Below are 15,475 nucleotides of genomic sequence, written 5' to 3'. Positions count from 1 at the left end.
ATAACACCGGTCTACAAAGAGACTTGTGGCCATCCAAATCCACGAACTGACTTCGTTCATGAAGATAATTTCGAAACAGGGTTACGCTTTTAGAGTTAGGAATAATTGTTTCAAGTTTCTCGACCAATTTTTTATGAGATACACGATCGAACGCCTTTGAAAAATCTAAAAATAGCACATCCGTTTGTACACCTCTGTCAGCAGCTGATGTAAGGTCATATACGAATTCGGACAGTGCAGTAATAGTCGAGTATCCTCTGCGGAAGGCATGTTGCAGGGGACTAAGCAGCAAGTTTTGTTCAAGATATGTGGTAACGTGTTTGGAAATCACATGTTCAAATAGCTTGCAGCAAGATGACAACAGAGATACTGGGCGATAGTTTGACACCGAAGACGGGCAACCGGATTTAAAGATGGGAACAACCCGTGCACACTTCCATTCACTGGAACCATCCCGTTTTGATACGACATTTGAAAGATAACGTGAAGATACAGAGCGACCCATTCTGCGTACCGTATCAAAAACTCGTTAGGTATTCTATCAGGCCCTGGGGATTTCTTGATATGCATGATTCTAAGTAGCTTCTTTATGCCATCCAAATCAAAGACTACATCAGTCATATCAGGCAAGTGGGCACCACGTTTTTCAACCACTATATCTTTCCCGTTATCAGGTACAAAGACAGACTCAAAATATTGATTAAAAGAATTCGCCGCAAGCTCAGGAGTAAGCGGAACACCATTTTCCACAACGCACTTAGGTGTATGATCCCTTGCCACTATAGAACGCCAGAATTTTTGCGGGGCTGAGCCAATTAATGATGGTAGTGTCTGTGAATAGTATCTTACTTTGGCTTCTTTTAGGAAGTTTCTCAAGTGCCTTGTTAAGGCCGCAAGCGCTGATGGATCGCTCCGCCTTCGAGCCCTGGCTATTCGGCGTTTCATGTAAACTATATTACGCGTAATTCATGGTCTACGAACGTTTACTCTACGAGTTTTCATAGGCACAAGTCTCTCCATACTCAAATGTCCACATTAGCAAAATATCTCCACAGTTCATTAAAGGACAACCGAAGCAAAATTTGTTCATTGCAGAAAACGGTGCGAACAAGGTCTAGATATTACGTAGAATTATGGTGCCACAAGTATTTTGCGAGTACACTGTACGGATGGGCATATTTTTGACGATTAGGAGCGCGCTGGGCCGCCCACCCGACACGATCGCCCATGGAGCGCACCCGCTGCCGCAAAGCATTGCGGGAAAATCTGAGGAGCGCGTGACGTCAAATATCTCTCGTGTTCCATGTGCGGCTGCCCGGTGAACGGAATAAACACGGCGAATTTCGAATAACGCCTGAAGATGTTCGATTCGGAGATCTCGTGGAAGTCTTATGGTGATATATCCTATGAGAGATGGGTTCGTACCTATGCTTCTTCGTCCCCGTTTTTTCTCCGTAGCGGGAATCAGACGTACACCAAAATACTAAGTGGAGGTAAAGATTTGTGCCTTCCGTTTTCGTGAAAATACCGAAGGGGCCGCTCCTTCTTTCAGTCTGATGTACTTCGTTGACAAGCCAAGGCTAGTGAGCACCTCTGTATTTGTTTTGAACCATTCGTCAACAATATGTCTGCACACTACTTGTCTTGTTTAACCTGTCTACAAGAAGGCATAGACGAATTCGCGGCGAGAATAAGATTCCTGTCTTTCGGAAACAATTGAAATATGACAGTCATCAAAAAAGTCAGACATCAGCTGAATTTGAACTTCGCATCTCTCGATTGCCAGTCGAGCGCCAATGGCCAATACGGCCACGGAAACAACCACAGACTGGTAGAGCGTGTTTGTTCTGAAACATATCCTGGCCGAACGCAAGGTAAGACAGCCGTCAATGTAAGCAGTAAGACACTCATCCCTAGAGAGAATGAGATCACCTTCCGTCGGATGGATTTTGGGGGCCAGCCTCGGTAGTGTTGTCTTTGTAATAAATGTGAGTCAATGTTTGACGCTATGCTTCTGCTGTCTATCCGTGTGTCGTTTGTGCAAGGAACACTATATCCTCGCGTTGCTGAAGCACAGCCAGGAAAGACTTCACGAGCATATACAATTTTTCTTGTCGCGAAAATCAATCTCCGATCGCAAAACAACCGCGAAATGAAAGTCAGGAGCTCCAACAGGAGAGCCAACGTGCGTCACTTCCGTGGTCTGCTACGGCGGCGCGCCGACGCTCACCAGCGGCTCAGAGTGCTCCGCGGCGGAATTTTATATCGCGATTGTGGCGGCATTTTAACCAATATACGTAAATCTAAGTCAAATTCCGGATTGTTTTGGTACACATCGCAATATGAGGCAAACAGCTTTGCAGCTTATTTTCGCTTCCGTCGTCCTTTAACATCTCCCTTCATATTGCACACTCCATTAAAATCGTCGAAATACTGCTCCAACATATCTAAAATTGAAACATCATCTGCTCTTGAGAAATCGCGGAAACTTTGTACTTTATACACAATACGGCTAGTTGCCCCCAAAATGCCCTTAACGATGACCATTTTGTGGTCAGAAAGACCTTCAACATCACACTCCCACTGACACTCAGACAATCTCTTTGATAGGAATGCCAAATCAAGCACAGATGCGGCATTTCCCTGCACTCTAGTACATTGATTAACCACTCGTGTCAGGTCATAGGCAAAATCAATATTGAATAAAGCCCTTTCATTTCTAGAATCGCCCGCAGTAATGGCCAAAGTTCCCCAATCTATATAAGGCAGGTTAAAGTCCCCCGCAATAATCACTCTTAACGATCGACATACCGACATTTGTGGTCATATAATCGTACAGGGTATCCAGAAAAGAAATTGGAGCACTTGGGGACCTATATACTGCGCCGATTATGAGGTTCATGCCGTTAACTATAACACTGCAGAAAACACACTCAATATCAAGAGACTGCATCGGGAAAGCTTTGATACCTTTCTTTACCATTAATGCGACTCCCCCCCCCCCCCTGCCGTCCCTGTCGTTTCTAAAAATTGTGTAATCATCAGGGACGAATTCACTATCTTGGATATCCTCCCGAAGCCATGTCTCAGTTTAAATTACCACATCAGGCCCGTAAGACATCAAAGTAGCCTCTTAATATATGGGAGAGGGTAATGTACAAGGGAAAGAGAGCAGCGCATGCGCTTTTGTCATGACTAACACAGGTTGGTGACTAAGTGAAAGGGGAATGATTGGGTCTGTGCAGCAGGACCTTGAGGGAGTACCTGTGAGCCTGAAAAGAGACAAAAGAGCGTGTGTATTGTGCTGGATTAGGAATGCAAGTTGGGAATAGTAGAAAGAATTCCTGGATCTTCGTTTATCTGACACTGGAATTTATGTATGAGATAAGATTCGCGCTGCTCCTGAGCCGCTGGGAAGGAAAGCCTGACTGTAGGATGAAAATAGACATATTGGTGATTCAGTGCCCTGGTTTACTGAAATGGCGCGACACTGGCAGATTATGGCTGCGTTCCAATACCCCGGTTAGTCGGCTGCCTAGCGGTCTAACCGGAAGTGCCGCCATGCTAAGTCTCGTTCCAAATCTCGCCAAGTCCTCTATTCAGCCGGCTACCGCCTATAGTGCGCATCGATGTCGTCTAGTTATACGCCTGCCCATCTGACAGTCGGGATGGAGACGCGCGTTGACGGTACCAGCGTGCCCGCTGTTGCAGCTGGCTTTAAATGTAAAGTTGCACATAGTGGTATGTTTTTTTAAAACTGCGTAGAGAGTTGCAACACATGTTTAGTTGTGAAGGTGACAGTTTATGCACAATGTCCTACAAACTTAGCGCATTAGAGTCCTGCTCTGCTTGCGCCGTACGCATTTCTTGCGTGAGCAACGAGATGGCTCCACAGGCGCCTCGGCTAGGCAAGCCTGTTCCAATAGTGACAAGCAAAGTGGTCTATTCAGCTGTCTAGTCAGGCGGCTTCGCGGGCGCGAGGTATTGGAACGCAGCCTAGGTTCTTTCTTCAACGAAGAAACCTAATCTGCCAGTGTTGCCTGTTTCCTTTTAATCTTTTTCGAGGACGCGAGAGGCGCCACTGTGCTCCTTCCCCATCTCACGTTGTGGATGAAGGAAATACGTGTCTCCGAAGATGCGCAATGAGCAAAATAAAGAAGAAAAAGGCGTTCCTTCATGAATTTTTTGCGGGTGATCTATCGAACGGATTTTTGTTCTGAAAACGGCTACGATATCAGGTGACCGAAAGGAACAGATGTTCTCATTGGGATATTCTCAGCTCTTATAATTAAAAAAAGTTAATTAATGAAAGTTAATTAGGGCATCGCCTTTGGACTTTGCTAATGCCCTCCTAAGGAGTGCCCTTCAGCATATGCTATATTGCAATTGATTTCATCTTGGAAAAAGTGTCATATATATTTTTTTAAATATGTTCGCAGTTAGCTGGGACAGGGTGGTCCACAAACCATGATAGAAATTCATAGTAAAAAACGTAGGCGCCCGTGCGAGACATGCGGTAAAGGGATTTTTTCTGCCAATAACTTTTGCCACATATTGTAACATTTTTATATCATTTCAGTTGATGAAAAGTTAATTTCTTGAATTGAACTCCGAAATTTCCCAAGGCAGTCTAACGTTTGCTTTGCGGAAATGGGTTCCCCGTGGTCATTTTACTCAGTATAGCACGTAATCCCACTCGTAATGCAATGGCAATTGCCGAAATAATTTCGCCGAAAAGCTGTGGAAATGAGCCAAATATCTTAGATATAACAGAGAAGGAGCATAGAGGCAAGGAAACTTGTAGCGCGCACAATGACGGGATGTCTTTCGGCTGGGAGGTACGTCCGCTATCCTCTCTTTATTGTTCTGATGTTTCAGTCCCTAGAAGTGAGGAATGTGGGACAACTGCTTAGTAATCCCCGCTAGCTTGAAATATTGCAAGTCACCAAAGCTGCTCTCCAATGTTGCCGTGTGCACATCTTGCACCTTGATGTTCATAAATATGTGAAGTAACACCACAATACAAATATTCACGATGCGCCATAGTATTGTGAGCCGCTTTACCAGGACCATCTTCTCATTGGCATTGCTATTGTGCACCAGTAGATATAGTTTAGGATGCTGTGGTATCATCTTTGTAGCACCGTATGTTGCTTCACCAGTGCTGCTGTACGTATCTTTTTCCTGGGGCCTGTGTAAAGAGAAGCACAGATAATAATTATACCGGGTAAGGCTAACATTGCTAAAAATGTGCAAAAAGCATCTACACAGTTAAGCTACAAATGTGATCAACAATGTTAACTGCAAAGGTTGCCCCCAATTGTACCGTTGTAATAGAACATATGTTGTCAACCAATATACCTTTTTATTATTTTAGGGTGAACCTATTTTAACATACATAGGGTGGACCTAATTTATTATTATTTAGGGTGGACCTATGTACCCATTACGTTTTGCAACGTGCCACACGTGAAAGCGATGATTCAAAGATAGCTCTAGTCTTTTTCATGAAGGACTTCACCTCATTGTGATTATCGGGGATGAGCATACAGCTCATTAGGAGTCAACTTCAGTGGACTAGAAGAGCACAATGAGAATTTGTAGGACGTGACGACCTTACATTGCTACTTACGAACTACATCAACTGGGAACTTGGTACGACACATTTTTGTTGTTAGCGAAACAGCTCGTACAGCGAGGAGCACAGCATTCTCACAGTTCTTTCACACCGCATCTCTCACAAAGTAACAACTTAGACGAAGTTCTGTGTACTGACCAGCCGAAAGAAAACGATGATGATCAAATTTAGCTCAAGAGAACGATGCTCTACGTAGGGGAGACTCGATTTATCTTTCAGCCTGCGATTGTTGGAGATTGCGAAACTGCGATCAAGTAAGCAAGCAAAGAAGAGCCAAATCGAGAGCTGACAGTCACGTCACTGCTTCAAGCGAACAATGAATGCATTTTCCCCTGAGCTGACCTTTAAGCCACACCAGCTCCCGTGGCACAGTGATTAGGATGATCGCTTTCCACGCCGAAACTGGGAGGTGACACTGGTTCGAATCATGTTATCGGCTGTGCTGTCTGAGGTTTTCCCTGGGTTTTCCGAAGACTTTCCAGACGAATGTCGGCACAGTTCCCCCTGAAACGCCCAGGACGCATACTAACCCTCCTCTCCCCCATTCCTTCCTCCTGTCTTCTCTCCATCTGTCCACGTCTGTACGCCGCTCATAGCCACAGTTGCTTCGCGGCTCTGACATGGAATTTAAAAAAAAACCTTTAAGCCTCCAAACATAATTGTAGCAGACGGCTCGCCCAAAGAATTTACAGTTGACTGGTATCCAGAACGTGTAGCATGTGCACAAGCGCAGGTTCTTTTCAGCCTTTAAGGAAGTGAGAAAGGCAAAGCTGCCGGGAAGGTGAACGTCTTGACATAGTAAACTGCCGCGTGTAGCACGAGTGCGGTATTGGAAGAAACCGCGTTGTACAGTGCTGGACAAAAGTTTACGGAACGTGCGCTAATTCCTGGTGTGTTAGCGGGTCCAGTGGGGTTAATTGTTCCTGGGGTGAAAGCGCCACACATGATGGTTGATGACAATTGGCGCCTCAGCGTTCCGTGGAAGTGCAGGGAATGTAGGCGGAAGATTTGTGGTTCGTGGCAATGGACCTTTTTCACAATGGCCTATGCGCATGCATATGACCTTCAGGTGCCAGGGAGGATTACCTCCGTCTTCACTAGATGGCGCAGTATGGGGACGACAGAAATGGAGACCACTGGGGAGATCGCGCGAATGGCGCGAGCTTGTTGGACCCACTCTGGACCGCTTTTGGTCCTTTGTGTTACCCACGCGGATTTGTTTTGATGCGCGCCGAGCGTGGTTCGTTGGAGAACCGCTAGGATACGACGCGTATGTGAAAAAGGTCCTGCTCCGTAACTGCTGCATACTGTTTGGGGGGACGCCTTTTCAATCTGATTCGATTATTACTGGTTCAGGCTGTCGATTCAGTGCACTGTAGCCATCAGTGCTCCCAGGATTGCTCACATTTCCGCGTTTCTGTTTGTTAGGCTTTTATCATAGGTTATGCCTAGAATGTGGTATTACGATGGGGGTGGTGCATATTTGATGCAGCTGGCCGCTTCGGCAGTCTTGCTCAATATCTTCAGATCGATTTTTGGGTTCTCCGTGTTATGAAGAGGGAGCGTTGCCTGTTCGGCAATAGGAGGGGTGGAAGAGCCCCTCCTACTGATGTTTTCTCAAATGTTGGATTTAATATTGTAGTCACCAGGCCGCGGCAAGGGGACGAGGTACTGCTGGAACTGTGTGTGTGAGTGTGGGGGGGGGTAAGGGCTACGTTCCTTGCACTCCTTCCATGTCATCATCATTGTCTAGTTGTTTACTCTTGCTCAGGGGAACTCCAATGGCCTTTCGGTTTTGAGTTTCCCTGGGTGAGCCTTCCCTAGCACTGTGCACGATGGCTCACCGGGCTTAACGTATAGGTAAGCGTATAGCCTGGCTGTCTGGCTGTAGTGAGCGTGTTATGAATAATTTTGATTGTACTCTCTGGGCAGCCTGAAGCAGAATTTTCTAGTTTCCGCGTATGATTTAGTGAGGATTTGTAGCGCAATTAGATGGCCTTCCTGTACCGTGCCTACGACGTTCAACTGTCTGTAGTTGTCCTTGTGAGTTCGGTTGCTTGAACCCTCTTTAGAGTACGTTCTTGAAGTTGATAAAAGGAAGCCGTCCCCGGCCAGCTCCTGCGCCACTAGACATGTATATCGTGCTTTTATTTATTTAGTTTTTCGCTTCAGAGCCGAAGGTATCCATCCATCCATCAACTAATAGTTCACGGAGTCGACCGCTCACCATATAACTCATTATAGTGTGCAGGGGCGTCTACTTGTTGCCCGTGTGCCCATGTGCCTCCACACAGCGATACCATAATGCGGGGTGTGGCCTCAATTAGTGCTGTTAAGTCCTGCCAAAACAAGAATGAATTGTACTGGCCGTTCACCTTGCCTCGTGGAATTAACTCCCACATTCTGTTGCGCTGTACTGTTGTAGGTGGTACCAAGACTACATTAAATACCATCGACGAAACGTATTGGGCGTCCACCAATGCTATACCATTGTTAACCTGTCCATGTCAAACCAAACCAAACCAAACCTAAGCGTGCATTATGTGTCACGGACTTGTTTTATGTTGCAACATACGTCTGTAATCCACCTGGAAGGAAGCCTAATTTTGCAACACCACAATCGCACCCTCCCCGTTTGATGGAGCTCGCTGACACGTGCAACTTCCCAGATGTGTCGAGGAACCTTGTCATCCTGGAACAGTGCCAAGTTGCCTTCCTAGACCGTATGTCCACCCGACGGCGTAGAGTCCGGAACAAATCTCAGTTGAAGCATTTTTGTTATATAATTTCGTTATTGTTATATACGTTTTCAGTACGTGGGTCATTAGGAGTAACGGAATCGTTGGAGGGACTCTCTTGTTTACAGGACGATTGCTCTGGAAGTGCGGACAGTCCTCGTCTTATGTGTAGGTGGGCTGGCATGACAGCTTAGGCTCCTCCTGTCTCTGTTCTAGATAGGAAAGCGTAAGAGATTTTAAGGCAGTTTCAAAATTCATTAGGACAGCTTCGATTACTCGAATATCAGACTAGCGTTTGTGTAGCGCAACCACTTCCATTTGATCACCTGCGTGGCAATGACATCTTGAGTCTCCTTCCTGCGAAGTATCCTCCAAAGAGTATGGCGCCGGTAACGTGCCTTGGTGGCACACATAAAGGAAAGCGCATTTGCTGAAAATATTGTCTCTGCAAATCCTCCGCTTATTGTCTGTCACACGGTTGACGGCTTTCGTGGGGGGAGTCCAGTATATGTCATGCATCCACGACGGTGGACGTACGGCGTGACTCCTGCAACATTTTGGACAGCAAATGTTTGCTCGTGAATCCTTGGCACTGTGTGGCACTATGACACGTTTAGTACACCGGAAACACCGCCGACACTCAGCTAACTCCACTTCCGTTGATCTAAAGGGAGTGGCTCAGTAGAGGTGCTCGTCGAGTGGAGGAGCCTACAAACAAAGGGAGGAGCCTAGCTTTGGATCTGCGGACCTGTTGAGCAACGCAGCCAAGGGTGTACTGCGATGGCTTAGTATCCGTCGTTTCTTTAGCGTCTCGGATGGCTCCATCAATCAATCAGTCAATCCGATCGATCTGCGCTGTTTACCTCGATCCGAAAGAATAGAAGTACATTGCTTTATTCAGTAAAACATACATTTGGGCTTGTGGGGGGTTACACTAATAAATCTTTAAGAATAAATCCTTTAAACTCTTTCAAAATATATTGTTTTACAATAAACCGTGTAAAATTCCCCGGTAAGGAATCAACCGCGCAAAAATCCCCGACCAAAAAACAATCGCTCAAGAATCCACTATGAAAATATAACGCTGCAAAATATATCGTTACAAATAAACTGTTCCAAAATATATTGTTAAAAATAAACTGTTTCAAAATATGTCCTGTAATCCAACACGACAGCGGAGTGATAGATATGTACCTCTACGCAGAGGATAGCAGCAAGACGAAGCCGATATATTGGTGGTCTTTGCCCTTGTTCGCACCCACCCTCTACTTAGTCGTCTGTCATGGCTGCTATATTTCTTGTGTGTGTGTTGTTGCTATGTTTTCCTTTCTAGTATAGAAAAGCCTATGCATTATATACATGTCCAGCGTCATTTCGGGGGGTCCCCGAAATCCACCATTAAGAATAAACGTTTAAGAATAAAACATTCAAGAATAATCCGCTTAAAAAATACACAGTTAAGAATATATCTCCTAAAATAAACCGCTTACTATCCCCGCTTAGAGATCACCGTTTAATAATCCACCATTAAAAATAAACTGTTTCAAAATCCCCTCACCATCTAGAACGGAAGCGGACTGATTGCAATATACGCCGGGTTATATCATGTTATGTTATGTTAGTTTAGGATAGTTTAGGCTAGTTTGCTCATGTGAGGTTAGTTTAAGCACCTTGTTTGCAGTTCACCTTGATTTGGGCCATATCACATGACTCTAGCAACTGTAGGGTGCATTTGCGGGGATTCTGAAACGATTTTTTTTAACGATATATTCTTAACCGTGGATGCCTTAGCGTTTTTATTTAATCGGGGATATTTCGGCGAATATTTTTGTGCGTTGATTTTTATGCGCATATTCTGGGAGATATATTTTTAATAGTGGGTACTTACGCGTTTATTTTCGAAAGATTATTTTTAATGGTTTCCAACGGGACACACCCGTTATTTCGCTTGAAAAAGCATCGACGGGAAATGTGGCAGTGCTGAGCGCTCGTTTGTTCGTGCGTGTGCTCTGAGTTCGCTTTACACTGACGTACATGTTGTCGAACCGGATTGTTTGTTTCACTCGCGGCTATACCACGTGACAGTAGCAAGCCATGTGGTTGATTTTGGGGATTCTGAAACGGCTTATTTTAACGACATATTCTTAACCGGGGATTCCTTAGCGTTTTTATTTACACGGGAATATTTGAGCGATTATTTTTGTACGTTGATCTTTAGACATATATCCTGGGAGTCTTATTATTAACCGTGGCTACTTACGCGTTTATTTTTGAAATGTTATTTTTAAGAGTTTCAAACGGGATACACATTTCCTTGACTATAAAAGCGCTAAAAGAGACAAACACACACGACACAGCATAGAACACTTTTCTTTGCTTTTCATGCTTTATTCCCTTGCTGATGGGATCGGGAAGTGCAGAAGACCGGGATAGTTGGTTCAAGCCGCTCATGTCTTCGGCAGAAACAAACACGAAGACAGCACAACATCAACTGTCTTCTAACAACTAAGATTTATTGAAAAGAGACAGCAAGTTTTTATACAAGGAAGTATAAGGATTCCAACCCGCGGTGTCGCCTTAGTAGAGTCTACTGTTTTTTCAAAAATCTGTTTTCAGCTTCTCGCAGCACAACTCAAGGAAAACTTATAAACGAAGTGCCTTTCTGTTTTATCTTCTCGGCTTCGGTGATTTCACAGCCTGTCCTATCTGGGTGTCTGCCTATAACCTTGGCATCCTGAAATCGCACGACCCACTTGCAGTCTCTCGTGTGCATACCCGCCAGTGCAAGTAGATAATTGTATAGGGAATTGTCGTGTTCTCGCAGTCGCATCGGTCGCTTTGCCCAATATACACTCGACCGACCGCATGAGAGTGGCAGCTCGTACACCACGTTTTTCTTTACGCTAAACAAAGCTGTTTCTGTGCCCTGTTTTGCAGGCTGTCTTCGGCTCGTTTACAATCCTGGGGCGACAGGAGGACAACTTATTCTTGCAGGAGAATAGTACCTGGCGCTGTACAGCCAATTTCTTGACTTTGCGAGAAAGCCTATGTGCATACGGCATAACCACAGGCCTGTCTCTATCACGGACGTTGTCTTCATTTCGTTTTCCTAAATGCACGCGAACTTTTTTAAAACATTCCCTAATCTTGCTCTGGGAATATCCGGCTTGTTCCAGGCGGCTTACTTGGAATTTAAAAGAGTCACATACGCAGTGTCCGCACGATTTCTCTCTCGCTGAGGGGATGATGGAACGCGCCAGGCATTTATTGGCCAAGCTCGAATGTGCGTCTTTGTAGTGAAGTAGAGCCTTCCTGCTCCTCTCTCTGCACCCCGGGAAAGCATTCATGCCCCCCGTCCCAACCCCTTCTCTCAGGAGGTATAAGAACTGTATGTGAGAAAGTGGCTTTACAGCAGCAAGTTCGTGCACTACTTTCCTGCAAGAATAAGCTGTTGAGGCTTCCTCGGTCACTTTGTTGAGCCTAAGGAAAACGTCGTATACGAGCTGCCACTCTCATGCGATTGTGTACGTATAGGGCAAAGCGGCCAATGCATTAAATGGAGACTTCGGAACAAAATCCGTCACAGGCTTCTGTTACTCTTACGGTTATTGACAAATTTATGTTTAATGTGATAAAATTGTGATTTCTACGTGGGGTGTTGCTTAGTTTCGTTTCCCGGGAGATGAAACGCCGTTAGTGGGATGCAGAGCTCCGAAAGGCTGGAATGACTGAAATTATTCGACAGAGAGTAGATATGTTCCGAACGTTTCCAATCTGAAATGCCCGACATCAGAGCACGTCTGATGCACAAGATAGAAGTCTTCCAAGAAAGAAAAGTGTTGCAGAGCCACGCTGTTCCTATCCTCTTCCCGGGTGCTCCTATATGCTAACTCAGCCGGGCGGTGTACGTAAAAAGAAGATCCAAACGGGTACGAATATACAAGGTGGTGCTGACTCTACCTCCTTTTATAATCGACACAAATCTGATAGGACCAAAAATGTATCTATCGTAGATGAGGCTCTGAAGGAAGACTCGTTATTCGCGGAAAACACCTGTGCAGCACGGATGTTGACGTCCGCGTCCAACGGTGGCTCTGAAGAAACTTCGTTGTACTCACTCGAGTCAAATTAAAATGATACAGTGTCGTAATGGCCTGAAACGACGAGAAAACACTGCTCCTAAACCGCTATGACCAGCCGTTCCACCATGGAGGAAGTTAACTTGCAACTTTTTGCTATTGGGACGGGCGTGCCAGCCTTCGCATTGCATTCTGGGGTGCTCCTGTCTACCATGTGACCGCTCATGTGACCCCGAGAGCATGCACAGGCCAGCTGCTAAACCAGACGACCGGAGTCGTGATTGTCTTGCAGTTCTGATATCTGCATTGTGATGAACGCTGCGCGTTTATCCTTCTACTACAAGTCCGATGACGGTCTGCAAGACAAGCACGCTGGACTAGAAACATCATTCGTGGCGGTCTCGTGACGGTCTCGTAGCCCCTGCCCCTCTCATAAAGTGTACCTGTCAATTGCCCTTTGTTGAAAATTGAATACTGCAAATTTACCCGACAAACCACTTCAGGGTTATTAAATACTGGAATTAAATTGATAAAGATCGCACAGCATGCCGCGATCTGTGCTGGCAAGAATAAGAACGGCTACGTCGCCCTGCGGGAAAGTCCGTGATAGGATACAGAAATCATCTGCTTTTGTGCGCGCTAGTGCACCGGCGTGAGCAGACGACTTTCAGAAGTGTCTGGGGACCGCGGTCGCTCTCGTACATTTTCTTTCAGTTCTCAGGCAAAAAACGTACATTGGACGAAGTGGCCCACATGATGGTTTTGAACAAATATGTTAATCACCAGAGACGGGTTAACAGTCTCAGGACAACCCAAACTAACAATCACAAATCTGAAGTCGTCGGCCACCGGCGCACGCAGTTTCATTACACATCCAACCAAAAATATATTACGCGCGCTTCCATTACAATTCTAGTTGAACACTGATCATGTGTCGAAATGAAGCGTCGCTGGCGACGTGCACTGAGAAAGAGTGCGTGTTTATTTAACGACCACATTAAATACTCGCGGAAAGAAAACACGTGACTTAGCTTCCGCGTATTCCAATTGCCATGAATACGGGGACGTACCTGCAGGCTGAAGCCAAGCGTGATGTTGCATGAGAGTGAAGCGCAGGTTTCGTCGTCTGCTATTACGGCACGTTTCGACAAATTCCTCAAAAACGACATGGTTATTCAGAACGAAGCTTTGAAGGTTCTATGTGTACAGTACCCGTGAAGGTAGTCTTGGCTAATCGCCCACGCTGTACGAGTCTGTCCCTTCAAAGAAATATGGTGAACGGGAAGTAATGGCGATTTCGACACGAGCGACCGCCAGAGGGTTCCACGCACATCTGTTCGAAATGACCGCTCCTGTGTTTCAATGGGATAAAGGCGCCGTTCAGACGCCCGCACCACCGCGGCATCCCTTCTCTCAACGCCGTGCTTTGATTGGTACTATAGGGAACAACGTTTTCGCCTTTTTCGAGAGAGAGGGAATCCCGGCATACATCCGGCGTCTGCCCTTGTCATGTATTCCATCGAATAACAGCCAAACTACTTCGCCAGGCACTGTATATACTGTGATCAGTCGTCAACGAATGATAAAATGACGCTTTATAGTTTCATAATCTGCTGGAACGGATGCGACCCTCCCTTTGAGGCTACTCTAGTTGTACTTTCGAGGAACTCTGCCTCACTGGTGTTCCCTGCAGGTTGCTTATGAACCGTAGTTACTTCGATACCCTGCATGGTTTACGATTCCCCTCTAACATAACTGATATCACCATTGCGCCGGCCACGTGAAGTGAGGTCATAAATCTGGAGACAGTGTTTTCCGTAACGGTTTCCATGTATAAGCAAATGAGGTGGAAACTGTTTCATTCTAAATGCAAGGGCACGCTGATGATGACGAGCATGGTTGTGAGTGACTTGATGATTGTGACTTGTGAGAATTTTTGCTTGATGACTAGAACGTACTCAATGTCTTACTATTGTGATTTGTAGCGATTGCTCGTATTAATGTGCTCTCCTTTCTTGGCTCGAAGATGGAGAAAGAAACAATACAGCGTCTTCAAGGACATGGACGTTCCCGGACCAGAACCGAACCTCCTTTGGGGCAACCTGTTCGAGTACGAGAACGGGGTAAGGTGCCAGTCGGGGAAATCTCCTTTCTTAAAGGAAACAGTCTGATGCCTGATAGGGGTGTTGGATTCCACACAGCTTTCCTGCGAGCTCTTTATCTCCATTTCCATTTATTCGTATTTTTGTCATGGCAGGCGGCAAAAAGGGCGCGGCGCATAATCTTGCTAGCGTGACGGTTCTGTGGCGCATAGGCGCCCTGTCCCACACCTCCTCCGCACGTATTTTCTGCAGCAAGAGGCAAATATTTCCGCATCAGGGAACAGCCCACCTGATGTCCCATTTGATGTCGCGCATGTCTTCCACAGTGCGAATTTCAAAAACAGTTTATACCAAAGATTTTGAATGCCGATAATAAACTTAAGTTAGCAAGAAGTGAAGGTCAGAATTCGGTAAATGATGGAATACAATGCCCGTGGAAGCAAAAACATGTACGATTTGATGCTTGGAGAGCGAACTCTACCTTAAAGTTAGGAAGGGAGCGGAGGACCAAATACCGAAGTTAACTAATATTAAATAGTCAGTCGTTCTACCATCTAAGTAAAACGCTTCTCTATATAAAAAAAAAAATGTTGCTCTTGGGACGAAAGTAGATCGTGTAAGATCGAATAGCATAAATACAGGCTAGCTTGTGGAAAAGGTCCGTACTGTGAAAACTCTATATGACCCTTTCACCCTATATGGTTCTGTTGCCCTCCCGTTCACAGCTTCGAGTTCCAGCCCTCACAAAGTGGTGCAAGAAATACGGAGATATTTTCGGGTAAGTAGGTTGGAGCTCTTATTTTCTGTGTGTAACTGATGGCGTAGATGGAGGAGGCTAGCTGGTGGATGAACTTCATAATGTAAAAGCCTGAGCTGTGACCTTATTGCTACCTTTCCGTCCCCTCTTTTTCCCATATT

At 45.6% G+C, this 15,475-nt stretch overlaps 1 protein-coding gene across 2 annotated transcripts in view; it reads left to right on the top strand.

Annotated features, from left to right (window-relative positions):
* The window catches only part of LOC135388456 (cytochrome P450 3A8-like), a 93,311-nt gene that overhangs the window by 2,050 nt on the left and 75,786 nt on the right, over nucleotides 1-15,475 (top strand). For both annotated transcript variants that reach the window (XM_064618030.1, XM_064618031.1), the window contains exons 2-3: nucleotides 14,482-14,578; nucleotides 15,283-15,335. In XM_064618030.1, the coding sequence (XP_064474100.1) occupies nucleotides 14,482-14,578; nucleotides 15,283-15,335 (150 nt within the window). The remainder of the gene's footprint in view (nucleotides 1-14,481; nucleotides 14,579-15,282; nucleotides 15,336-15,475) is intronic.

Source organism: Ornithodoros turicata, chromosome 3 (genome assembly GCF_037126465.1).
Source record: "Ornithodoros turicata isolate Travis chromosome 3, ASM3712646v1, whole genome shotgun sequence".
Taxonomy (NCBI): Eukaryota; Metazoa; Arthropoda; class Arachnida; order Ixodida; family Argasidae; genus Ornithodoros; species Ornithodoros turicata.
Note: the sequence above shows the minus strand (reverse complement) of the source record. Positions and strands in the feature narration are given on the sequence as shown.